The sequence below is a fragment of the Cibotium barometz genome, chromosome 63 (assembly GCF_041138505.1).
Source record: "Cibotium barometz isolate CiBa-2024 chromosome 63, ASM4113850v1, whole genome shotgun sequence".
NCBI classification, from domain to species: domain Eukaryota; kingdom Viridiplantae; phylum Streptophyta; class Polypodiopsida; order Cyatheales; family Cibotiaceae; genus Cibotium; species Cibotium barometz.
In genome coordinates, this window is record NC_141108.1 from 25,785,101 (window position 1) to 25,811,500 (window position 26,400).

At 45.1% G+C, this 26,400-nt stretch overlaps 1 protein-coding gene across 11 annotated transcripts in view; it reads left to right on the top strand.

Moving 5' to 3' along the window:
- Positions 1-26,400, top strand: part of LOC147603881 (uncharacterized) — a 92,904-nt gene that overhangs the window by 12,215 nt on the left and 54,289 nt on the right. For 9 of the 11 annotated variants that reach the window (XM_086796270.1, XM_086796275.1, XM_086796272.1 and 6 more), the window contains 2 exons: positions 11,665-11,874; positions 12,307-12,560. In XM_086796270.1, the coding sequence (XP_086652396.1) occupies positions 11,665-11,874; positions 12,307-12,560 (464 nt within the window). Of the gene's footprint in view, positions 1-11,664; positions 11,875-11,979; positions 11,997-12,306; positions 12,561-26,400 lie in introns of those variants that run through there. The other 2 variants (XM_086796276.1, XM_086796277.1) reach the window with 2 other exon arrangements.

Sequence of the window (26,400 nt, forward strand, 5' to 3'; positions counted from 1 at the left end):
TATGCACTCTTCCCAAGGGCATGAGGAAGGGCTGCACACCTGAGGCTAAGAGAAGAAGAAGGTGGACTGTTCTACACTATGTTAGAATGCTGAAAACACTTATGAATGCTGTGTTACCTTCACCAGATGACTGCTGCATGTGTGGATGATGCATAGAAGGCTGGACACTGATTCAAACAGCAGATTCAGGGCTGGAAACTGCTGTAGACTGAATCTTCAGGGCTGGAAACTGCTGTGGACAGAAACGCTGAAGTGTAGGGATGCTGTGGACTGAAACGCATGAGAAACAGGGGCTGCAGGGCTGCTGCTGTACGGTTGGAACAGAAACGCAGAGAACTGCTGTACGGCTGTGCAAAAACGCAGGGCTGCAAACTGCTGAATCTGGCATTGAACTGGGCTGAATGGTATGCTGAATTTGGGCCTGAACTGAGGCTGAATCAGGGCTGAATGCAGGCGCCTAGGGCTGACTGAAGCTATTGTAATATGCGGAAGCTTCGGAGAAGGATCGGTACTTCAAAACTCAGAAATCAGCACTCTTTTCGCGACGGAATTAACGCACAAAACTGAAAGACGATGTGCAGAAAATAGAGAGAGAAGGGGGAGATGGAGAGGACACAGTATTGGGTCCCAATTACCCTCTGTAGGGCCCCCACCACGGATGGTGTATTTGCTTTATTAGAATGATGTAAATCTGAAAACAAATACAAAGTACTTGACCTTTTCTTGGCTGGAAAACCTGCCCTTGACCTTCAGTCCTTCACCCCTTTGCTTTAGCAAGTTCTTGGCTGTCCTGGCCCTTGTTTGCTTGGAGCACTTGGTGAATTATGAGATGACTTCAATGAATTCTTGGCTGGGCTTTTATACCTCCTTTTGCATCCAGTCGGCCAGCTACAGGAAAGCCTCACGACTAGGTCTTATTAATAAAATGCTTTCACACTCTAATAAATGCTGTCCAGCCTGCGCTTATGCTTGTGTGGGATAGTACCATGCTGCGCATGGGTGTGGGACTGCCCCTACACCTGGCCGACCTGCTGATTAGGGTTTCTGACCCTGTCGGCTGCCTGTCCAGCAGCAGTACAGCTGGCCGACAGCCCCTCCAGCCCATGCCTTGGCTGGTGGGCAAAGCTTGGGCCCTCCTGGCCCCTTGGGGGTGGTTCTACACCTCCCCCATGCCCCACACTAAGAGTGCAAGTGCACTGGGGTAGCCCTATGGGCTAGCCCCATCTCTACATGCAAACCTACATGCCTACAGAGGCCTGGCATCCAGTTGCAAACCAGATACACAGAACATCTGACATCATTCCAGAGGGAGACTCACAGCGCGGACTGGCACTGCTTCATGTGCAGGACAGTGCACACCTGACCTTGGACGCATGTGCAGGACAATGCACACCTGACCTCGGACAACTGAGATGGATCCCTGGCTGACTCGTCCCGGACTGGGCTCACATGGGACCAGTTCACCATCCCAGGTCCTGCACCTTCTGTACAGATATGTCTACGTGGCATCCAAGTGCGGGATGCACGTGACAGCTATGGTTCTCAAGGGGTTGGAGAAGAAAGCTTATGGGCTCTAGGGCTGGATTAGTCTTGGGCTGAAAGCAAGGGTGAGGAGAGCTCTTAGCACAATGAAGACTGAATGAGAAAAGAGGCTCTAGGCAAGCCTATTTATACTAACTGGAGGTTGGTCATTTAATAAAGTTAATATTTATAAATGCCCAATAATGCAAATAATGCTAAATAGATACTAATAAATATGGGAAAAATACCAGATAAATCCGAGTAAATTCCCTAAGGCTTCGGGTGTTGGGGTAAAGGCGTTATGCCCACCCTTATAGTGTGTACAAGCCCATAAGTTATAGTACATAGTACACTTAGTACTTTTAATGTACTAAGTGCACTATGTGTACTAGTGCAATATACATGTGTGATAGGGGAGTCACACACTCATGCTTTTTAATGAGTTGACTTATCCCCACAACTCTCTCTCTCTCTCTCTCCCTTGCTTCTCTGTGTATGTCTCCCATGAATGAACTCTAAACCCTAATTCAGTTCCTTCTCCCATCAACTGGTATCAGAGCAAGGTCGCCTGCTGAATCTTTCTTGGAGTGTGCCTGTATCTTTTCTGGTCTCTGCCCAGCCAGTAGGCGTGGGCTGGCTCAACTGTTGCCCAGCCAGCAGCGTGGACTGCCCAGCAGCCAGGCGGACTGTCCAGCAGCCACGAGCGAGGAGGGCAGCATAGTGGCGCAGGCAAACACGTGTAGCGCTGGTGCACGAAGAAGCGATAGGCGAGCGAAGGCGCCAGCAATAAGCGAAAGCGTGAGCGTTGGCGAACACTGAAGGCGGCGGAGAGTCGAGTAGCGAAGGGAGCCCGTCGACTTCAGGCGTGTGGAGGGCGCACGGCGAAGCGAAGCGAAGCGCACAGCACTACACAACGGCTGGCGCTAGGCGAAACTGAAGCGAAAGTGCTTCGCTCCACGTTAGCCAGGCGAAGCGAAAGGTGCAGCAGCAGCGTTGGGCGTCCAACTGGGTACTATGCTGAGGAAAGCTACGCTGCCCAGCCCGTACAGTACTTGCAGTTGATCTAAATTTGCAGCACAGCAGGTGCATCTCCATCAACACAAGCAGCATCAATAAAGCAATACAGCAGCATATTCATCACAACCCCCTCCTGCAACAGAAATCAACCTGCAAATCAGAGAAATTCAGAAATTACAAGGTATTCTGCTTCAAATTTTTTTTGGGATTTGCAATTGAGCAAGTACAGTAATCAATTGAGCAGGTACAGGTGCCCAATTGCTCAATTTTGAGCTAAATTGGCAAAATTGGGTGACATTGGTCACAATCAGGATAAATTTGCAGGAAATTGGTCAAATCAGGATCAATTTGCAGGAAATTGGATGTCGAAATTTGGGGCTTTTGATGTAAATGTGCAATTAAGCACTCATACATGCTGTATGATGTGAAAAATCGCACATTTGGGCAAAATTGCAGCAAATTGCAGCAAATTGCAGTGCAAATCAAGGGGCTTTTGTGCCGATTTGGTTGATTTGCATGCAGGCAATCGCATTTGATGCTGTGGATAATGTGCTGATGCCTTACAAGCACTCAATGTGCCTGTAAATCAAGGGGCTTTCATGTATTTGATGTATATGTGGCCAGGGGGAAGCATCGTGAACACACAGGATGCCTTCATGTGCGCCAATGTACCATGCATGATCAGAAATTGATCTCAAATCAAGGGGCTTTTCAAGTTCGTATGCTTGTTGAGCTTGGCAAAGCAGCAGGCGAGACTTTTATGCCTTGAATCCTCAAAAATCAGCTTGCAGTCAAGGGGCTTTTGCCCAATTTCTGTTCGGGACTGTTTTATGCAGTGTACAGGACTGTAAAAGTCTGATTTTTACTCATTTGGACAGCCAGGAGAGCATTTATTGCTACTGTACCTGCTGGTACAGATTTGGCACAGCTTTGTGCATGTTTTAACATGGCTGTACACTGTTTTGAGTGATCAAAAGGTTCAAATTCAGCTGCTGAAATTGCCGGTACAGGTTTGGTACATCATTGGTGAGCGCTTAGTACTGCTGTACAGTACTTTGGAGAGGCAAAAGAGCACATTTAAGGTGCTGTCCAAAATCTGCAGCAACCAGATTTTGGTGTTTTCATCACAAAAAGTGGGAGAAAAGTTGCATTCTTGCTTCCGCAGTGGGAGATAAAGCTTGGGAGAACATTTGTGAGCACTTTGTGTGCTCTGGGTGCAGTGTTTGCACATCTTGGGTGCAGTGTTTGCACATTTGCAGGGAGTCAGGCATTACAGGTTGCATTTTGCTATGGCAACCACAGGTGAGAGCTCTTCATTGCTTCACATCAAGAAGCTTGAAGGCTCTCATAATTATGATATTTGGCAAACCCAGTGCTACAATGTGTTGCTTCAGAAAAAGCAGCACAAGCCTATCAAAGAAAGGGGTGTGATGCCCGCTTCTCTTACAGCTGAAGAGTGGGAAGATATGGATGAGCTGGCAAGATCTACTATCATGTTGTCTGTGTCAGACTCATTACTTTTCAGCATTCGTGAAGAGAAGACAGCTTGGGGAATGTGGCAGAGATTGCAGGACTTGTATGCCCAACAAAGTGCCTCAAGCAAAGTGTATTGGTTGAAGAAACTCATAGGCCTTCAGATGAAGGAAGGGGCTTCTATGACAGCCCATCTCAATGAGTTTAATGGTATTGTCAGCCAGGTTATAAATCAAAAGTTGGCAATGGACGATGAGTTCAAAGCCACTTTTTTGTTATGCACTTTGCCAGAGAGTTGGGACACATTCAGGACAGCCACTAGCAATTCGAATGCTATGCTGTCATATGCAGATGTTGAGGGTGCTCTTCTTCAAGAAGAGATGAACAGGAAGAACAACTCTGTTGGCAAGTCTAATGCAATGAATGCACGTGGGAGATCCCAGCAAAGGGGGAAAAGCCAAGAAAGGGGAAGGAGCAAGTCTCGCTCCAAAAAGGATTTGGAATGCCATTATTGTGGCAAGAAGGGACACATCAAAAAACAATGCTACAAATGGAAAAATGATCAAAAAGAAAAGGGAAAAGGCAAAGACAAAGAGAAAGATGAAGCCAAAGATGTAAAGCCAAAGGGCAAAAGTGGAGTCAAGATCGAAGAAATCAATGTGTCACATGCAGGTGGCAGTGAGGATGAGGTCCTCTTTACGTCTTCACTTGATGCCCATTCACTTCTTACAGGTGGTCATGGTATGCACTCATGGATCATTGATTCAGGTGCCTCCTTTCATGTCACAGGTTGCAGAGACTTGTTTGTCAGGTATACTGCTGGCAATGAAGGAGTGGTTTATTTGGGTGATAACCATGCATGCAAAATTCTTGGCAGAGGTGATGTGAGGCTTGTATTTTCAGATGGCTCACAGCTTATGCTCCATGATGTCAGGCATGTGCCTGAGATCAAGAAGAATCTGCTTTCTACTGGACAGCTTGATGATGCTGATTATGTTACCACATTTGGTAGTGGAAAGTGGAAGATTAGTAAGGGCTCACTGGTTGTTGCCAGAGGCTCTAAGGTGGACACTCTTTATTTCATGCATGCAGGTGTTTGTCACCATGCTAATGTAAATGCAACCGAGCTGCCGGAAATCTCTATGTGGCATAGCCGGTTGGGACACATGAGTGTCAAAGGAATGGAGCAATTGTCTCGTTTGGGTTACTTGCCTTCTCTAAAGTTTTCAAGTTTTCAATTTTGTGAGCATTGTATATATGGTAGGCAACTACAGTGCCCCCACAAGAAAGCTCTTGGACAAAAAGATGCTCAGTTAGAGCTTGTGCATACAGATGTATGTGAGATGCCTCAGCTTTCTTTGGGAGGGGCAAAATACTTTGTGTCTTTCATTGATGATGCCACACGCAAGGTGTGGGTTTATCCTCTTCGTTTGAAGAGTGATACATTCTCAGTGTTTGAGAAGTTTGTTGCTCTTGTTGAGAATCAAACTGGCAAAACACTGAAGGCTTTGCGTTCCGACAATGGTGGAGAGTACATGTCCAAACAGTTTCAGGACTTTTGTGATGCTAAAGGCATCAAGAGGGAGCTCTCTACTCCTTATGATCCTCCACAAAACGGGACAGCAGAGAGGATGAACAGGACCATACAGGAGAAGGTCCGTTCTATGTTGTCACATGCTGCATTACCTCATGGTTTTTGGGCTGAAGCTGTTATGACAGCCGTTCACCTTATAAACAGGTCACCTAACACGAGGCTTGGTGGGAAAGTGCCAGAAGAAGTATGGACAGGGAAGCCTCCGTCATACAAGCACTTGAGAGTGTTTGGTTGCGTTGCGTACGTGCACATACGCAGGGAAATGCGCACCAAACTTGATCCTAAGTCTCACAAATGCATATTCCTAGGATATGGTGACAGAGGTGAAATGGGGTATAGACTTTGGGATCCCATGAATAGAAAGATCATACGCAGCAATGATGTCATTTTTGATGAAACATGCATGTATAAGGAGCCTGCAAGGCAACAGGAGCCTGGCAGAGTCATCTTTGATGATGATGGACATCATGGACAACATCAAAGGGCTGTAAATCAGCCATTACAGCAGGAAAACCAGCCCTTAAATGGTGCTGAAAATGGTCCAAATGGACAGCCAGAGATGGCAGAAGATATCCCTATGGATATACCACAGTTGGAGGATATACCGGGCATGATTTTTCAGCCTTATGGCATGGAACAGCAGCCACCAATGGGTGATATGCAGGCTGGACAGCAACCTGCAAATGATGGTCATTGGGTACGGAGGTCCACTAGACCCTCCAGAGTCCCTGACAGGTTTGTTCCAGGGGTTGACTATTTGATGCTTACTGACTGTGGAGAGCCCTCATGTTACAAAGAGGCTTTACAGAGGGCAGACAAAGCTCTATGGGAGCGTGCCATGAAGTCAGAGATGGATTCTCTGCACAAAAATGGAACTTGGAAGTTAGTGCCTTTGCCTGCAGGCAAGAAGGTTTTGCCATGCAAGTGGGTATACAGGCTCAAAGTTGCATCAGATGCTAAGCCAAGATACAAAGCCAGGTTAGTGGCTAAGGGCTTCAAGCAGGAATATGGTGTGGACTTTGATGAGATCTTCTCTCCAGTGGTGATGTGAGGCTTGTATTTTCAGATGGATGTGAAGACTGCTTTTCTTCACGGTGATCTCCATGAGGAGATATATATGCAGCAGCCAGAGGGTTATGCACTGAGTGGAAAGGAGAAGCTTGTATGCAAGCTGAAAAAGAGTCTTTATGGGCTCAAACAGGCACCAAGAGAATGGTATCATAAATTTGATACATTCATGAAAACTCAGAAATTCAGGAGAAGTGACATAGATCACTGCTTGTACACCAAGAAAGCTTTGGATGGCAGTCTCTTGATTCTCATTTTGTATGTTGATGATATGTTGATTGCCGGGAAATCTCGTAAAGAGATAGATGCCTTGAAGCAGAGGCTGCATCAAACCTTTGATATGAAGGATTTGGGTGATGCAAATCACATCTTGGGTATGCGGATACTTCGGGACAGAAATCAGCATGTGTTGTATTTGTCTCAGAAGGAATACATTGGCAAAGTCTTGCAGAGGTTCAATATGGACGGGGGGAAGAAGACTAGTACTCCTTTGCCTCCATATGTGAAACTCAGTGCTATGGACAGCCCACAGTCAGATAGAGACAGGGCTGATATGGCCAAGATTCCGTATGCTTCAGCTTGTGGCAGTCTCATGTATGCCATGGTTGCTACTAGGCCGGACATTGCATTTGCAGTGGGAGTGGTTTCTAGATACATGGCCAACCCTGGCAAGAAGCATTGGGAAGCAGTGAAAGGTGTCATGAGATACCTGAAGGGCACACAGGATTTGTGCATTTGCTTTGGCAAACAGGATGCATTAGTGCATGGTTACACGGATTCGGATTATGCCGGTCATCCAGATAACCGGAAGTCTACTACCGGTTATGTCTTTACATTCACAGGAGGTGCTGTGTCATGGATATCCAGGATGCAGAAGTGCACTGCCTTATCTACTACAGAGGCCGAGTATATTGCAGCCACAGAGGCTTGCAAGGAGGCATTATGGCTATCTCGGTTAGTGGTTGATTTGGGTTATACAGGGGATATTCCATTGTTGCATTGTGACAGTCAGAGTGCCATTCAGTTGGCAAAGAACCCTGTTTTTCATGCAAAGACGAAGCATGTGGATGTGAAGTATCACTTCATCAGAGAGGTGATAGAGAACAAGCAAATTCAGCTTGTTAAGATTCACACGGATGACAACCCGGCTGATCTGTTGACGAAGAGTTTGCCTCCGGAGCGGTTTGCTCATTGCAGACACTTGATGGGCATTGGATGAGGCCAGTTTCAGCCTTGATATGGCCTTGTATATTATCATGTACATGCTGATTTTTTCTTTTCCTTTACTTAAGGGCACATTGCCTTTAAGTGGGAGGTTGTTGGGGTAAAGGCGTTATGCCCACCCTTATAGTGTGTACAAGCCCATAAGTTATAGTACATAGTACACTTAGTACTTTTAATGTACTAAGTGCACTATGTGTACTAGTGCAATATACATGTGTGATAGGGGAGTCACACACTCATGCTTTTTAATGAGTTGACTTATCCCCACAACTCTCTCTCTCTCTCTCTCCCTTGCTTCTCTGTGTATGTCTCCCATGAATGAACTCTAAACCCTAATTCAGTTCCTTCTCCCATCATCGGGGATGTTCTAAATGATGCACAAGCATATGAATGCATATTATGCAGGATGCAGAGTGCTTTCTGATGCAAACTTTAAGGCTTCTACTGACTCTGCATGCATGAATGATTCTCTCCAAGTGGGTTAAGGGACTTGACTGACTGACCGACCCGCTAAGGCTGAGGAATGACCTACGTAGCTCGCGCCTGACTTATCGTGGACTGAGGATGTACAATGGGGTCACGGCGTACGACAATTATCATCCTATTGGGTTCTAAAACTGTACAACTGCTGCACTTCTGATGATGAGCCATCTTGTCACCATGCACTGAGTGCAGAGTGCATGTGACATCCTCTCAATCACAATCATGTGAAAGCAACCACGAGTAGTCCTCGTGATTGTGAATTATTAAAATCACCACATAAAAAAACATTAGTCATCCATGGATATTGCATAAGTTTTTGCCAGAGCAAGACATGGTGAGAAGATACCAGAGGAGCATAAATCAATGCAAATTCAAAAGTTTGCCCATTTAAAATGCACTGTACAATGAGTAGTCCTAAGTCTACCATCTCGATCATTATAAGTCACTACTATGTGTAAAGCATGTTGTATAAGTACACAAACACGAAAAAAGTAGTCAAGCTTGCATATCATATATCATAGTCATCAAATAACGAGTTTGTCCAACGAGAGCATGCTGATTATGTTCCTATAGCAGCGACACCACGAAACATTTCACCCGGAACATGGAGTTTCAACTTGAAATGTTTCACTTTGTGACATGCACCAATTGAAACAGCGGACCGAAACGCATATATATATATATATATATATATATATATATATATATATATATATATATATATATATATATATATATATATATAAAGTCAAGAGAGATAGATGCTAGGTCTACTATTTGTTAGTATAAAAATATCAAAATTACTCACATAATACATTACCATGAGTGATAACACAAGTATAAGAGACATCTCTACTATTAATATCTAAACTTCAAATCTCAAAAGTTTCAAAAATTTAGACGTTTCACTTTGAAGGTTTCAATGGGCGTTTCACTGAAACATTGAAATGTTTCACGCGTTTCAAAGATTTCACGTTTCAGGTTGCCTGAAACGCGTTTCATGGTGACCATGTCCTATAGACACACTATATCGGGTTTCATCCTATATACATAGTTCCAAAGTAATCTCCAAGTTCGTGGGTTATTTAACCTTTGTACATTATACGACAGGCATTTTATTGGTGCATGCATGTTCATTAGGTGAAAGCCATGTCAATATCAATGTGCATGCTCTGTAATTTTCACATTCCACCGTTAAGTACACCAGCCCACAATATTCTAGCATCAACATGGGCAGAAGTGGATGCCTTATTTTGGGATGTAGTGGCCTCCGTCCAAGTGCGGGACTGCAATGGTCGAGGTTTCACATTGATCATTTTTCTTGGATGGGGGGGTTTGCCAACCCTCTACATATTGCATGCTTTTCTCTTTTGCAACAAAAAGTTTCTGAGGTGGGTCAAGACGCACTTGTGCCTGTGGTCTAGCTTTATTGCTAGTTTGGACACCCATATTAACCACCACAAGAGGTGAATTAGCTGTCTTAAGGGAAGGGGGTTTGGTTTGAGACATCGAATAATTCATGATCAGAGCACGAGGGACTGAATCAACTGGAGGACGCAATGTCAGTGTGGGGCTTTCAGAGGCCGGATGCCCGAACTTGTGACAAGTAAAACAAGCTCTTGCAAAAACTCCCCATTTGAGTTCAAAGCATTTTTCCCCCATCTGTACATCATCAATTTCCACAGCACCAGATGGAGGGGTGGGTTTGTTAGTGTCCCAAAGTATACAGAAATGATTGTGATTTCCCATCACACGTGGGGCACAAATAACATTGCCTAATGTTGAGCCAGGCCAGGCAGTGCCTCGCTGAACTTTACAAGAAAATTGACTACCTCAACCCACATGGGACAGTGATGCTTGATAAGTGCGTGATAATCCTTAGTTGGAGTCCAAGTTGCCGTGGGGCTGTAAGTATCACTTCAAAAAATCCTTGGGCAACATTACACCCCATCTAAAGAAAATCCACTGAGCATATTTTTCAACCAATGAGCAATGTCAATGGGGCTGAAGGCATTTTTCTAGGAAAAAAACAAGATAACTGCACTCCCAGAAAACTTATTAACCTTAGGTAAGATTGTCTCTACAGCTATTTTGTATTTAAATGTGGGTTTAGGCTTACCCACGCAGCCTGACTCTCCTCGAAATCATGACGCAGAACGTCATAAATAGTGCGCATCAGGGTTTTCATGATGAAGCATTTGAGGGATTGATTCTCTCAGCCGTTTAAGGTCTTCTCCGTTGCTAGTCACACATCCTCGAGAATAAACATTTTCTTGAAATTTTGTTTGATCAGAATCCATGGAATAAACACACACATACTCTCTCTCTCTCTCTCTCACACACACACACACACACACACACACACACACACACGAGCCTTGAGGCTGACCAGAAGCAAAGGCAGCAGCGACGAACACAATTGACAACTAGCAGGCAGGAAAGGGACAGCTGCAGAAGTAGCAGTAGGAGAAGGTAGACGGTGACGGCCAGCAGGAACAAACGACAGGAAGAGGCGATGGCCCTCAAACCATAGTCACAGGGAATGGGCATTTTTAGACTCGGGAATGTTGGGGATGGCAGCATCTTCCTGTTCCCGTTCCCATCCCATGTCACTCTATAGTCACAGGGAATGCCCATTCTCAATCTTTTCCGTCCCTGTTCCCTGTCCCCATTTCGCGTTTCATGTGACTATGCCTCAAACAGGCGACGGCCCTCTCTGAAGCAAGAGCAGTTGATGGTGCTTTCTCCAACAAGGAAACAGATGACAACCCTGACTCACTTCTCACCGAAATGATGAACAGACGAGAAGGCGGCACCACTACAGGGAAGTCACAGCAAATGTGAGCGCACAGCAGAAAACCCCACACACATACTCTCGTCTCTCACCCCCCGCAGCTGTCTCTCTTTCTGTCACACACACACACACACGTGACACCATATTTTGTATGGAGTTAAATATTGGCACAAGTTCATTGTTCTACGTGCTTGGGTAAGCCATGAGATGCTTTAAAAAAAACATTGGAAATGAGTAAAGACATGGTGTGATGTTCAAATTAACTTAATGGGATGTAGAGTCATCGTATACTCACATCGCAACATCTTGCATGGGTTTCAAATCAGTGAAGAAAGAAAGCTGCATTTGTGTTCTGTTTTTCATCCAAGCTGTACTTCATATGTATTAGTACTCTTTGCAAAGCATGAAGCTTATGATATGAGTGATGGGGCCGGTTGGGGATTTCATGTTTTCGGTAATTTTCCTGATATCTCTTCTTAATTGACTGCAGCTTTATGATTATCAATATAATATGGGTTTGCTACTCATGGAACGCAAGGAGTGGGGCTCAAAAACTGAGAAGTTGAAAGCCTCAGCGCAAGATGCAGAAGAAAACCTACGGAGAGAGCTTGCTGCACACCTTATAGCTGTCTCCGAAGCTGAAAAGCGAGAAGAAAGTCTAAAGAAGGCTCTGGCTGTTGAAAGGCAATGTGTATATGATGTGAGGATCCAGATGTCCACATCCACATCCACACACACACACACACACACACACGGCATGCACACATCCACACACACAAAGAAGGCTCTGGCTGTTGAAAGGCAATGTGTATATGATGTGAGGTACCAGACGTCCACGTCCACACACACACACACACACACACACACACACACACACACACACGGAGTGCACACATCCACACACACATGGCGTGCACACATGCACACACACACACATGGGGACATGTGCATGCTGCACACAGTGGCTTTTGTAAAAGCGGGCAATTATCTTCCCTCGAGGGTCAAGTTAATGCGTTGTTTGCACAAATTTACTTCTCACATTGTAATTTAGATTTCTGTTCATGCCTTTCCTTGCTTAGCTCATTAACTAACATGTCCTTTGAATTCCTTTGATTGGTTCTTTTTTGACCAGCTTGAGAAGGCTTTGAAGGATATGCGGGCTGAGTCAGCAGAGTTGAAGGTTTCAGCTGAAAATAAGCTAACTCAAGCAAGGGACCTAGTTGCTGGAACGACAGAGAAGGCTCTTTTAGCAGAGTCAAAGTTACACGCAGCAGATGCTTTGCAGGCAGAGGCAAGTCGCAAGCATGGTATTGCAGAGAGGAAGCTACAGGAAGCTGAAGCACGGGAAGATGCTTTAAGGCGAGAACGTCTTACTTTCAATGCACAGTGAGTTTTCTACGTTTTTGCTAGTTTAATTTGACTATGTTGTCTCCCTCTTGGTCGTTGATTCCCTCGACAGAAAATCAAGAACCTTCAAAAAGGATGGGAGCCCCCAGCTACCTCACTGGTGTTGATATATGAAAGGATGTCTGCCCACAAAGAGTACTTCAAATGATGTACATACATCGCCAAGTTCTGCCATCAATATAGGCCTAGCGAACGTTGAGTTTATTACCAGCAGAAAGATAACGATCCACATAGAGTCTTGTAGCAATAATTGTTGTGGATGGAGTACTGCAATGCACCAGAAGAGAAAAGGATAAGTCCCAGTTGCATGTCTCTTCATTGTAGGAAGCCCTAGAGGTCCTCCAATCCTAGGAATAAGAAGTTTGATCGGCCACTTATGTCCCATGATTCCCATCCCAAGGGCTTCTCATTTCAGAATAGGTTATCGTGCTTATTCTTTCTATCTTTGGCGGTGCATTTGCCCTATCAACTACTTATTTGCTGCACTAATTCTTTCTATTTGCTACTTCCCTAAGTGTTAGGCTTCATTATGGCTGAGTCTGCCCTGCATCTCGCATCTCTGGAGGTTCGACAGAAACTCAGTACGAAGGCCTTTGTGTGAATATATGCTCTGATGTGTGTGTGGGTGTGTGTGTGTGGAGTGCGTGTGTGTGAGCATGTATCTTGATACAGAGTTCTACGCCCACTATTGGGCACTGATGACGTTAGTGGGGATGTCTTAGTATCTAGTCCATACTATGCATAATGGAGTTGATAGTTATACAGTCTTGTGGGTTGACTACCATGAGTATATAACATGCACGTTCCTAAAAGGTGAATTTGGGTATGTTCCTGGATTCATCTAGGTATATATATATATATATATATATATATATATATGTATGTATGTATGTATGTATGTATGTATGTATGTATGTATAGGTTACACTCACGTGAGGCACGTGAGCAGTTCATTAAGGCGTATAAGCATGTGCCCAATTGAATATGCTAGAATTGCCGACTCTTAAAGTGCATTGTAGAAGTGTCCTAACTCTGGAATTTCAATCACAATGCATGTGATAGGCAACTTCTTCCATCCTCAGCAGTTGAGAGTCTCGTACAGGTGAATACTGCTGAGCGATGATCCACATACTTATTCCAGTCACGGAACGATTCCTCTCTTCAATACTTAAACTCATTTGGGTAGAAGATTTAACTTAGTGCCCCATTACAATCGGGATGTTTCTGAGCTGCTTATCGAATAGAGGGATCATTGTAGAGGATAGCTTATGGTAATTGGTTGAACCTCTGAATAGGCAATTGTCAGGTTTTTAAATTAAAAACTAGGTAGGAAATATGTTATGTCCTTAAAAGACAACTAAGTTGGCAGTATCAATGAGGTCAGACCAATACCTATGCGTGGCCCTGGTTATAAAGAGTTACACATGAACGAGTTAAAGTGAAGGACCTCAAGTTAGGAACACTCTCACCTAAAGCAATACGTAGGCTCAGGGAGTTCTCACAGGTGTTTGATTTACATACTGGTTGCTGTGCTCAGACAGTGAGGAACAAATATGATGGAAGAGAGAGAGAGAGAGTATTGCACAACTCAATGTTGGCTTGATTAGTTGATTTTTTACACCGAGTACATGCCTTTTTTGTAGGTTTACAACCTTATCTTTTGACCCAAACAATCACACTGGAGAGAGTATTGCACGACTCAATGTGGGCTTGATTAGTTGTTTTTTTACACCGAGTACATGCCTTTTTGTAGGTTTACAACCTTACCAACTCTAGGACTACTCGCAAGACTTATGAGTGTTAGCTCAGGTTGCTGCAAAACTTTGAGCTCAACCAAACCATGCCATTCCAAAGGAAACTTTACCTCGTACCTTTCTTTCCTTATGTGCCAATATTTGCTCGGAAATAAGAACTTCATCAAGTTCCTCCACTTCCGTCTGAGCCTCATCTGATACATCCTCAGGCACCCAAAACTTGCTTGCACTCCACCCAAGTGGTAAGCACAAGTCCCTAATGAAGCATAGTAGATCACCACTGCTAAACATAGAAAGAAATTGCCTTTTGAACCCCATGAAGACTCCGTGAAGATACCACCGGTGACAAAGTGTTAAAAGCCATAGCCTTCAACCCAAGTTTTGCACCATAAAACTTCAATTGCCTCATAACCATTTAGGGGGATTTCCACACACATGGCTCCGAATCCTAACAAACCCTGCGAAGGTGGAGATGCCTGAAAAACCTTCAATAGTCATTGTTGGTTGAACTCTAGATTGCACCATGTGCTCAATGGAGACACAATGACACCAACACCTGAACTCTCATGTTAGGCCTGATATAAGAGCTTGACTACAAATGACAACCTATATTAGTTTGTTAGTAGGCCCCCCCCCCCCCCCCCCCCCCCCCTTCGACCTAAATAGGGGTATGTAGAAGAAGGGAGCCTTTTATAAGATTCGAGGCTTATTACACAGATGGAAGGTGACACACACACAACATTAATTACTATCAATTTTGGGGAACCAATTGGGCACAGAACCCATGCCCCACACATATTGACTTTTGTAAAGCCCAATCATAATTTTCCTCTTTTAGAGAAAGATTATCCATGACAGTAGCTTCATGTTTCACCCTTGAGGCTTCTGCTTCTTGGACTTCTTCATCTTGTGACACCAGGTTTGCTTCTTTTTCTCTTTGGCCATCTTCTTGAAGCATCTGTCCTCTGTGTGTCCTAGCTTTTTGTAGAAGTTTCTTCTCCCCTTTGTGAACATGGTTCTATCTGACTCAAAGGATATCTTAGATTGCTCTTTGTGGTGGTCTTCGTCTATGAGAACTGCAACCATCTCATCATAGTTCATCCCCCCCCCCCTTGACCTAAATAGGGGTATGTAGAAAAAGGGAGCCTTTTATAAGATTCGAGGCTTATTACACACATGGAAGGTGACACACACACAACATTAATTACTATCAATTTTGGGGAACCAGTTGGGCACAAAACCCATGCCCCACACATATTGACTTTTGTAAAGCCCAATCATAATTTTCCTCTTTTAGAGAAAGATTATCCATGACAGTAGCTTCATGTTTCACCCCTGAGGCTTCTGCTTCTTGGACTTCTTCATCTTGTGACACCAGGTTTGCTTCTTTTTCTCTTTGGCCATCTTCTTGAAGCATCTGTCCTCTGTGTGTCCTAGCTTTTTGTAGAAGTTTCTTCTCCCCTTTGTGAACATGGTTCTATCTGACTCAAAGGATATCTTAGATTGCTCTTTGTGGTGGTCTTCGTCTATGAGAACTGCAACCATCTCATCATAGTTCATCCCCCCCCCCCCCCCCCCCCCCACCCCCCCTTGACCTAAATAGGGGTATGTAGAAAAAGGGAGCCTTTTATAAGATTTGAGGCTTATTACACACATGGAAGGTGACACACACACAACATTAATTACTATCAATTTTGGGGAACCAGTTGGGCACAGAACCCATGCCCCACACATATTGACTTTTGTAAAGCCCAATCATAATTTTCCTCTTTTAGAGAAAGATTATCCATGACAGTAGCTTCATGTTCCACCCCTGAGGCTTCTGCTTCTTGGACTTCTTCATCTTGTGACACCAGGTTTGCTTCTTTTTCTCTTTGGCCATCTTCTTGAAGCATCTGTCCTCTGTGTGTCCTAGCTTTTTGTAGAAGTTTCCTCTCCCCTTTGTGAACATGGTTCTATCTGACTCAAAGGATATCTTAGATTGCTCTTTGTGGTGGTCTTCGTCTATGAGAACTGCAACCATCTCATCATAGTTCCTCCCCCCCCCCCCCCCCCCTCCTTTGACCTAAATAGGGGTATGTAGAAAAAGGGAGCCTTTTATAAGATTCGAGGCTTATTACACACATGGAAGGTGACACACACACAACATTAATTACTATCAATTTTGGGGAACCAATTGGGCACAGAACCCATGCCCCACACATATTGACTTTTGTAAAGCCCAATCATAATTTTCCTCTTTTAGAGAAAGATTATCCATGACAGTAGCTTCATGTTCCACCCCTGAGGCTTCTGCTTCTTGGACTTCTTCATCTTGTGACACCAGGTTTGCTTCTTTTTCTCTTTGGCCATCTTCTTGAAGCATCTGTCCTCTGTGTGTCCTAGCTTTTTGTAGAAGTTTCCTCTCCCCTTTGTGAACATGGTTCTATCTGACTCAAAGGATATCTTAGATTGCTCTTTGTGGTGGTCTTCGTCTATGAGAACTGCAACCATCTCATCATAGTTCATTTCCCAAGCTACCCCTAGTACAGTCAAGGTTTCAGAGACTTTTGAAACCTCTTCTATACTTGATAGAAGTACAGCTTTCTTGTCATCCTCATCCACAACAACTCCCAAGGTAGAGAGTTGTTGTATGGAGCCTAGCTCAAATGTTCTCCCAAAGTTTCTCTTTTATTTGTTTTTAAGTGGGAGAATTTTTGCTTAAGGAAGACTTTAGAGTTAAATGATTTTATTACCAAACAAGTTTTCCAACTTGTCTCGACTCCCATACCTCCTTTGAGCTTTTGGTAAAGTCCACGTGGTGAATCAGGTTGTCAGACAACCGGAGCCCGATCAGTGCCATGGCTTTGTCATTACGGTCATTCCACGTGCGAATCTTTTCCACTCCATCACTTGGTTTGAGGTTTGTGTTGTTGACCACATTCTAGAGACCATCTCTGATTATCAAGAGACACTTATGTTGGGAAGTTGCTCCCATTGAATTTTTCAATCACCATGTTGGCGCTGTTGGTCTCCATGATGCTTTACTTGAATAAGGACCCAAATACCATAAATGCTGAAGTGGGTAACTAGACATATGTCACCTGATCTGTGGGAAGTCATGAAAAAATATTGAACTCCTTGACTGTGGCACTTGCGTCACCTCTAGTACTAGTGGCAACAATAGCTTTCTTGACGTCGGAGCATGAGGAGAAGGCACAAATTGGGTTGTGCAAACGACCTACTGGTAGACCAGGCGGCGGGAATGAGAGACAACGGCGGTTGAAATAGGAGGCATGAGCGCTAGCAGGAATGGCGATCGGTAGGGATCTGAACCTATGCGTGGTTGGCGGTTGTGTAAGCCCAGCGGCGCGTGTCGTGAAAGACAACCACATATCCAAGAGAGAAAGATATATAGATAGAGAGGACCAGATGGTGGTTGGCTTGCCAGATGTTGGCTGTAGGCAAGGGTGTTGCAGTTCTTGCACACGTGGTAAGCAGCACAGGGAATCCTTTCCGAAGCAAGCTTCCAGGCGGGCTTCGAAACCATTGGAGTTGATTCACACTGACTTGTGTGGACCTCAGCAGACACCATCTTTGGGAGGATCTCTCTACTTTATGCTGCTTGTTGATGATTGTACCAGATTCACGTGGGTCTACTTTCTTTCCCAGAAGGACCAAGCTTTTGCACGGTTCAAGGATTGGCACGTGATGGTGGAGAAAGAGTCTGGATTTTAGGTAAAGACTCTCAGGGCTGACAAAGGAGGTGAATTCTCCTCGACTGTATTTCTCAGATTTTGTGCAGATCATGGCATCAAGAGGGAACTGGCCAATACAGGATCGCCTTCGGAGAATGGAGTTGTAGAACGCAAGAACAGGACTGTGGTGGAGATGGCGAGGACCATGCTGGAGCATCGTGATCTTCCTCGTCCACTTTGGGGAGAGGCTGTGGCAACGGCTGTCCATACCCTCAACCGATCTCCGACGACTTCAGTACCTCATATGACTCCATTTGAGGCATACTTTGGCAGGAAACGTGATGTCTCGCACTTCCGTGTTTTTGGGAGTGATGCGTATGTACATATTCCGAAGAAGCAGAGGGGGAAGCTTGACTCCAAGTCTCGCAAGCTTGTATTTGTGGGGTATATTTCTCTTTCCAAGGGATACAGATTGCTTTCCAAGGGATACAGATTGTATGATCCAGACAGGAACGAGATTGTTGTCAGTCGGCATGTGGTCTTTGACGAGCATGTTCCAGTATCCACTGTCGAGGAGCCGCCACTTCTTGGAGATCCAGAGGAGTCTGATGATGATTCCCAGACCATTATTCCAGTTGATCAACCTCAGTCAGTACAAGAGGTTGAGCCCGCAGCTGGAGTAGAGCCCCCACAACCACAGGAGGCTCCACGATCAGTTCGAGTACCTAGGTGGTTGTTGGACACCCTTCGAGAGTGAGGTGTCGCGGAGTTACCCTCCGAGTGGACCATAGAGGACGGCCCTCGAAGATCACACAGAGTCCGAGATAAAAGCAATACAACGGAGCTTCTTCAAGTAAACTATGCTCTGATGTCTCGTATTATGCGTGACAAAGAGCCCACTTCCGTCAAGGAAGCCCTTTCACAGGATACTTGGAGGAAAGCCATGCAGGTGGAACGTGATGCCATCGAGAAGAACAACACATGGGAGTTGGTACCGAGGCGGTCGAAACGGTCAGTCATTGGTGTCAAATGAGTCTTTAAGACCAGATATGCGTCTGATGGGTCGGTGGACAAACACAAAGCCAGACTTGTGGCTAAAGGTTATGCTCAGCGGCCAGGCATTGACTACGAGGATACCTTTGCACCGATAGCACGGATGTTCACGATTCGGACCGTTCTTGCCCTTGCTTCTTCTCAGAGGTGGCCCGTGTATCAAATGGATGTAAAATCTGCGTTCCTTAATGGTGACCTGCAGGAGGAGGTGTATGTTGAGCAGCCTCCAGGCTTTGTTGTTCGAGGATCAGAAGGGATGGTTTACAGGTTACGTAAGGCCTTGTATGGTCTTAAGTAGGCTCCCAGGGCTTGGAATCAGAAGATTGATTCCTTCTTTATTCGGACTAGATTTCAGAGATCGGTTGCAGATCCTAACCTGTATCTCTCTCGGGAATGTGGCATGGTTACGATAATCATCCTTTATGTGGATGATCTCATTCTCATCGGCGGTCATATGGAGCACATTGGTGTGACGAAGGCTGCCTTGTCAAAGGAGTTTGAGATGACTGACTTAGGCTTACTCCACTTCTTTTTGGGATTGGAGATCTGGCAGACCCAGAGGGGGTTTTTTGTCTCTCAGCAGCGGTATGTTCATGAGTTGCTTGAGGCCTTTGGGATGGAGAACTGCAAGCCTATTACTTCGCCGATGGACCCAAACACAAAGTTAACCGTTACTGATCCTTGTGAGCCAGTTGATTTCGCAGTATCGGAAGTTGGTTGGTTCATTGATCTGGTTGCTGAACACCAGATTGGACTTTATGCAGACGCCATTGAAGTCTCATTGGGACGCAGGATTGCGGATCTTGCGGTATCTGCAGAGTACGAAGGATCTAGGACTCTTTTACACAGGAGGGGATGGAGTCAGACTCCAAGGTTGGAGTGACTCAGATTGGGGAGGAGATCTAGACACGAGGAGATCTACTTTAGGATACAGTTTTACCCTTGGCTCAGGAGCAGCTTCTTGGAGCAGCAAGAGGCAGCCAACTATTGCCCTCTCTTCGACAGAGGCAGAGTACTGGGGTGCTTGTGGTGCTGCTTGCGAGGTTGTGTGGTTGCGGAGGCTAGGCGAGATTGGGTTTCCACAGAAGGAGCCCACAGTCATCCAGTGCGATAACCAGAGTTGTATAGCTATTGCTCGGAACCCGGTCTTCCATGCCCGGACCAAGCACATAGAGATACAGTATCACTTTGTACATGAAGATCTTGGCTGGTGACATCTTGCTCCTTTATTGTTCGACGGAGGACAATGCGGCGGACCTCTTCACGAAGTCTCTACCTCAGGCTACGCTCAGGCGGCACTCCAGCTCCCTTGGGTTGATTGCACAGCTAGGAGCTGAGAGGGGGTGTTAGAAGTCATCTCCAGTCTTAATCAGACACCAGGGCTTCTGTTGTGGGTGTGCCCGCCCTGTATAGGTGTTTTATCATTTTTCCTCACTCCCCGTATTTTTCCCCATTTTTCCATGGTGCGGATGGATGCCACATGTTGGCAGGAGCCCCTGGTGCTGGCCGACTGCCTATGATGCAATCGTGGAGGTTTTGATGCTGGACGACCTGTTTTGTACAGTTGTTGAGATATTTTCTGCTAGCCGACTTGCTTTATGCAGTCGTGGAGAGCCCTCAAGCGTTGGCCGATTGCATCTATGGGGCATATAAATAGGCCCCATGTTCCTCACCATTTTCTCATTCAGTTTTGTACGGGATCTTGTGTCTAGAGAAGAGTTTACACGCCTATCTCTCAGTGTTTCTTGTGCTGTCTATTTTCTGCACTCTACTTGCTCTTGTGGACCCAAGTTTGGTTATCATTTCCGCTGTGTATTTTGACAAGATCATCCTCCATGTAGACTTGTGTGCCCTTGAGGGCAGCCCATCTGTCTAAGAAGGCCTGTCTGTTTTGGTAGTGTCAAGGAATCTGTCATCCGATGATGAGAGGCCGCTCTCGTGTCATATCCTTCCTTGCCCTCCACGTATTTGCAAGGAGGGTGGTCGTGTCCACTCCTATCATCTGGCAAAGCGTCATGGCATCTGCTTTGGGAAATCCCCCACTTGTGGCTCCTGGACTTGCACACGGTGGGCCCTATCCTTCCTGCGGTAACATCTCATTCAGTAGCCTTCTATTGCGAAACAGTAATGTATCTTGGAAAGATGGAGATTTGAACTAGTGCTTTATTGTCCATTGCTCCTGAAAGGCCCCAAGGTCTTTAAAAACAAGTAACACTCCTGCATGTCGGCAACTCACTCCAAGCCATACTTTTTTTTTTTAGTGCACTCCAATGAATGGGAGAGAGAATTAGGGTTAGATGTTCATGTGGGAGACATACACAGAGAAACAAGGGAGAGAGAGAGAGAGAGTTGTGGGGATAAGTCAACTCATGGGAATGAGTGTGTGACTCCCCTATCACACATGTATATTGCACTAGTACACATAGTGCACTTAGTACATTAAAAGTACTAAGTGTACTATGTACTATAACTTATGGGCTTGTACACACTATAAGGGTGGGCATAATGCCTTTACCCCAACAACCTCCCACTTAAAGGCAAAGTGTCCTTAAGTAAAGGAAAAGAAAAATCAGCATGTACATGATAATATACAAGGCCATATCAAGGCTGAAACTGGCCTCATCCAATGCCCATCAAGTGTCTGCAATGAGCAAACCGCTCCGGAGGCAAACTTTTTGTCAACAGATCAGCCGGGTTGTCATCCGTATGAATCTTAACAAGCTGAATTTGCTTGTTCTCTATCACCTCTCTGATGAAGTGATACTTCACATCCACATGCTTCGTCTTTGCATGAAAGACAGGGTTCTTTGCCAACTGGATGGCACTCTGACTGTCACAATGCAACAATGGAATATCCCCTGTATAGCCCAAATCAACCACTAACCGAGATAGCCATAATGCCTCCTTGCAAGCCTCTGTGGCTGCAATATACTCGGCCTCTGTAGTAGATAAGGCTGTGCACTTCTGCATCCTGGATATCCATGACACAGCACCTCCTGTGAATGTAAATACATAACCGGTAGTAGACTTCCGGTTATCTGGATGACCGGCATAATCCGAATCCGTGTAACCATGCACTAATGCATCTTGTTGGCCAAAGCATATGCACATATCTTGTGTGCCCTTCAGGTATCTCATGACACCTTTCACTGCTTCCCAATGCTTCTTGCCAGGTTTGGTCATGTATCTAGAAACCACTCCCACTGCAAATGCAATGTCCAGCCTAGTAGCAACCATGGCATACATGAGACTGCCACAAGCTGAAGCATACGGAACCTTGGCCATATCAGCCCTGTCTCTATCTGACTGTGGGCTGTCCATAGCACTGAGTTTCACATATGGAGGCAAAGGAGTACTAGTCTTCTTCCCCCCGTCCATATTGAACCTCTGCAAGACTTTGCCAATGTATTCCTTCTGAGACAAATACAACACATGCTGATTTCTGTCCCGAAGTATCCGCATACCCAAAATGTGATTTGCATCACCCAAATCCTTCATATCAAAGGTTTCATGCAGCCTCTTCTTCAAGGCATCCATCTCTTTACGAGATTTCCCGGCAATCAACATATCATCAACATACAAGATGAGGATCAATAGACTGCCATCCAAAGCTTTCTTGGTGTACAAGCAGTGATCTATGTCACTTCTCCTGAATTTCTGAGAATTCATGAATGTATCAAATTTATGATACCATTCCCTTGGTGCCTGTTTGAGCCCATAAAGACTCTTTTTCAGCTTGCATGCAAGCTTCTCCTTTCCACTCACTGCATAACCCTCTGGCTGTTGCATATATATCTCCTCATGGAGATCACCGTGAAGAAAAGTAGTCTTCACATCCATCTGAATCAAGTCCAGATCATCATGTGCAACCAAAGCTAACACAGCTCTAAGTGTGGTCATTTTGACCACTGGAGAGAAGATCTCCTCAAAGTCCACACCATATTCCTGCTTGAAGCCCTTAGCCACTAACCTGGCTTTGTATCTTGGCTTTGCATCAGGTGCAACTTTGAGCCTGTAAACCCACTTGCATGGCAAAACCTTCTTGCCTGCAGGCAAATGCACCAACTTCCATGTTCCATTTTTGTGCAGAGAATCCATCTCTAACTTCATGGCACGCTCCCAAAGAGCCTTGTCTGCCCTCTGTAAAGCCTCCTTATAACATGAGGGCTCCCCACAGTTAGTAAGCATCAAGTAGTCAACCCCTGGAACAAACCTGTCAGGGGCTCTGGAGGGTCTTGTGGACCTCCGTACCCAATGACCATCATTTGCAGGTTGCTGTCCAGCCTGCATATCACCCATTGGTGGCTCCTGTTCCATGCCATAAGGCTGAAATATCATGCCCGGTATCTCCTCTAACTGTGGTATATCCATAGGGATATCTTCTGCCATCTCTGGCTGTCCATTTGGACCATTTTCAGCACCATTTAAGGGCTGGTTTTGCTGCTGTAATGGCTGATTTACAGCCCTTTGTTGTTGTCCATGATGTCCATCATCATCAAAGATGACTCTGCCAGGCTCCTGTTGCCTTGCAGGCTCCTTATACATGCATGTTTCATAAAAAATGACATCATTGCTACGTATAATCTTTCTATTCACGGGATCCCAAAGTCTATACCCCATTTCACCTTTGTCACCATATCCTAGGAATATGCATTTGTGAGACTTAGGATCAAGTTTGGTGCGCATTTCCCTGCGTATGTGCACGTACGCAACGCAACCAAACACTCTCAAGTGCTTGTATGACGGAGGCTTCCCTGTCCATACTTCCTCTGGCACTTTCCCACCAGGCCTCGTGTTAGGTGACCTGTTTATAAGGTGAACGGCTGTCATAACAGCTTCAGCCCAAAAACCATGAGGTAACGCAGCATGTGACAACATAGAACGGACCTTCTCCTGAATGGTCCTGTTCATCCTCTCTGCTGTCCCGTTTTGTGGAGGATCATAAGGAGTAGAGAGCTCCCTCTTGATGCCTTTAGCATCACAAAAGTCCTGAAACTGTTTGGACATATACTCTCCACCATTGTTGGAACGCAAAGCCTTCAGTGTTTTGCCAGTTTGATGAGAATGTATCACTCTTCAAACGAAGAGGATAAACCCACACCTTGCGTGTGGCGTCATCAATGTTTGAAGAGGATAAACCCACACCTTGCGTGTGGCATCATCAATAAAAGACACAAAATATTTTGCCCCTCCCAAAGAAAGCTGAGGCATCTCACATACATCTGTATGCACAAGCTCTAACTGAGCATCTTTCTGTCCAAGAGCTTTCTTGTGGGGGCATTGCAGTTGCCTGCCATATATACAATGCTCACAAAACTGAAAACTTGAAAACTTTAGAGAAGGCAAGTAACCCAAACGAGACAATTGCTCCATTCCCTTGACACTCATGTGTCCCAACCGGCTATGCCACATAGAAATTTCCGGCAGCTCGGTTGCATTTACATTAGCATGGTGACAAACACCTGCATGCATAAAGTAAAGAGTGTCCACCTTAGAGCCTCTGGCAACAACCAGTGAGCCCTTACTAATTTTCCACTTTCCACGACCAAATGTGGTAACATAATCAGCATCATCAAGCTGTCCAGTAGAAAGCAGATTCTTCTTGATCTCAGGCACATGCCTGACATCATGGAGCATAAGCTGTGAGCCATCTGAAAACACAAGCCTCACATCACCTCTGCCAAGAATCTTGCATGCATGGTTATCACCCAAATAAACCACTCCTTCATTGCCAGCAGTATACCTGACAAACAAGTCTCTGCAACCTGTGACATGAAAAGAGGCACCTGAATCAATGATCCATGAGTGCATACCATGACCACCTGTAAGAAGTGAATGGGCATCAAGTGAAGACGTAAATAGGACCTCATCCTCACTGTCACCTGCATGTGACACATTGATTTCTTCAATCTTGACTCCACTTTTGTCCTTTGGCTTTACATCTTTGGCTTCATCTTTGTCTTTGTCTTTGCCTTTTCCCTTTTCCTTTTGATCATTTTTCCATTTGTAGCATTGCTTTTTGATGTGTCCCTTCTTGCCACAATAATGGCATTCCAAGTCCTTTTTGGAGCGAGACTTGCTCCTTCTCCGTTCTTGGCTTTTACCCCTTTGCTGGGATCTCGCACGTGCATTCATTGCATTGGACTTTCCAACAGAATTGTTCTTCCTGTTCATCTCTTCTTGAAGAAGAGCACCCTCAACATCTGCATATGACAGCATAGCATTCGAATTGCTAGTGGTTGTCCTGAATGTGTCCCAACTCTCTGGCAAAGTGCATAAGAGAAAAGTGGCTTTGAACTCATCGTCCATTGCCAACTTTTGATTTATAACTTGGCTGACAATACCATTAAACTCATTTAGATGGGCTGCCATAGACGCCCCTTCCTTCATCTGAAGACCTATGAGTTTCTTCAACCAATACACTTTGCTTGAGGCACTTTGCTGGGCATACAAGTCCTGCAATCTCTGCCACATTTCCCAAGCTGTCTTCTCTTCACGAATGCTGAAAAGTAAAGAGTCTGACACAGACAACATGATAGTAGATCTTGCCAGCTCATCCATATCTTCCCACTCTTCAGCAGTAAGAGAAGCGGGCTTTACACCCCTTTCTTTGATAGGCTTGTGCTGCTTCTTCTGGAGCAACACATTATAGCACTGGGTTTGCCAAATATCATAGTTATGTGAGCCTTCAAGCTTCTTGATGTGAAGCAATGAAGAGCTCTCACTTGTGGTTGCCATAGCAATATGGAACCTGTCAATGCCTGACTCCCTGCAAAATGTGCAAACACTGCACCAAAAGCACACAAAGTGCTCACAGTTGTTCTCCCAAGCTTTATCTCCCACTGCGGAAGCACAAATGCAACTCTACTCCCACTGTATGTGATGAAATCACCAAAATCTGGTTGCTGCAGATTTAGGACAGCACCTTAAATGTGCTCTGTTGCCCTTCCAAAGTACTGTACAGCAGTACTAAGTGCTCACCAATGATGTACCAAACCTGTACCGGCAAATACAGCAGCTGTAAATGAACCTTTTGCTCACTCAAATCAATGTGCAGCCATGCCAAAACTTGTACAAAGCTGTACCAAATCTGTACCAGCAGGTACAGTAACAATAAATGCTCTCCTGGCTGTCCAAATGAGTGAAAATCAGACTTTTACAGTCCTGAACACTGTATACACCAGTTCCGAACAGAAATTGGGCAAAAGCCCCTTGACTGCAAGCTGATTTCTGAGGATTCAAGGCATAAAAGTCTTGCCTGTTGCTTTGCCAAGCTTAACAAGCATAAAATCTTGAAAAGCCCCTTGATTTAAGATCAATTGCTGATCATACATG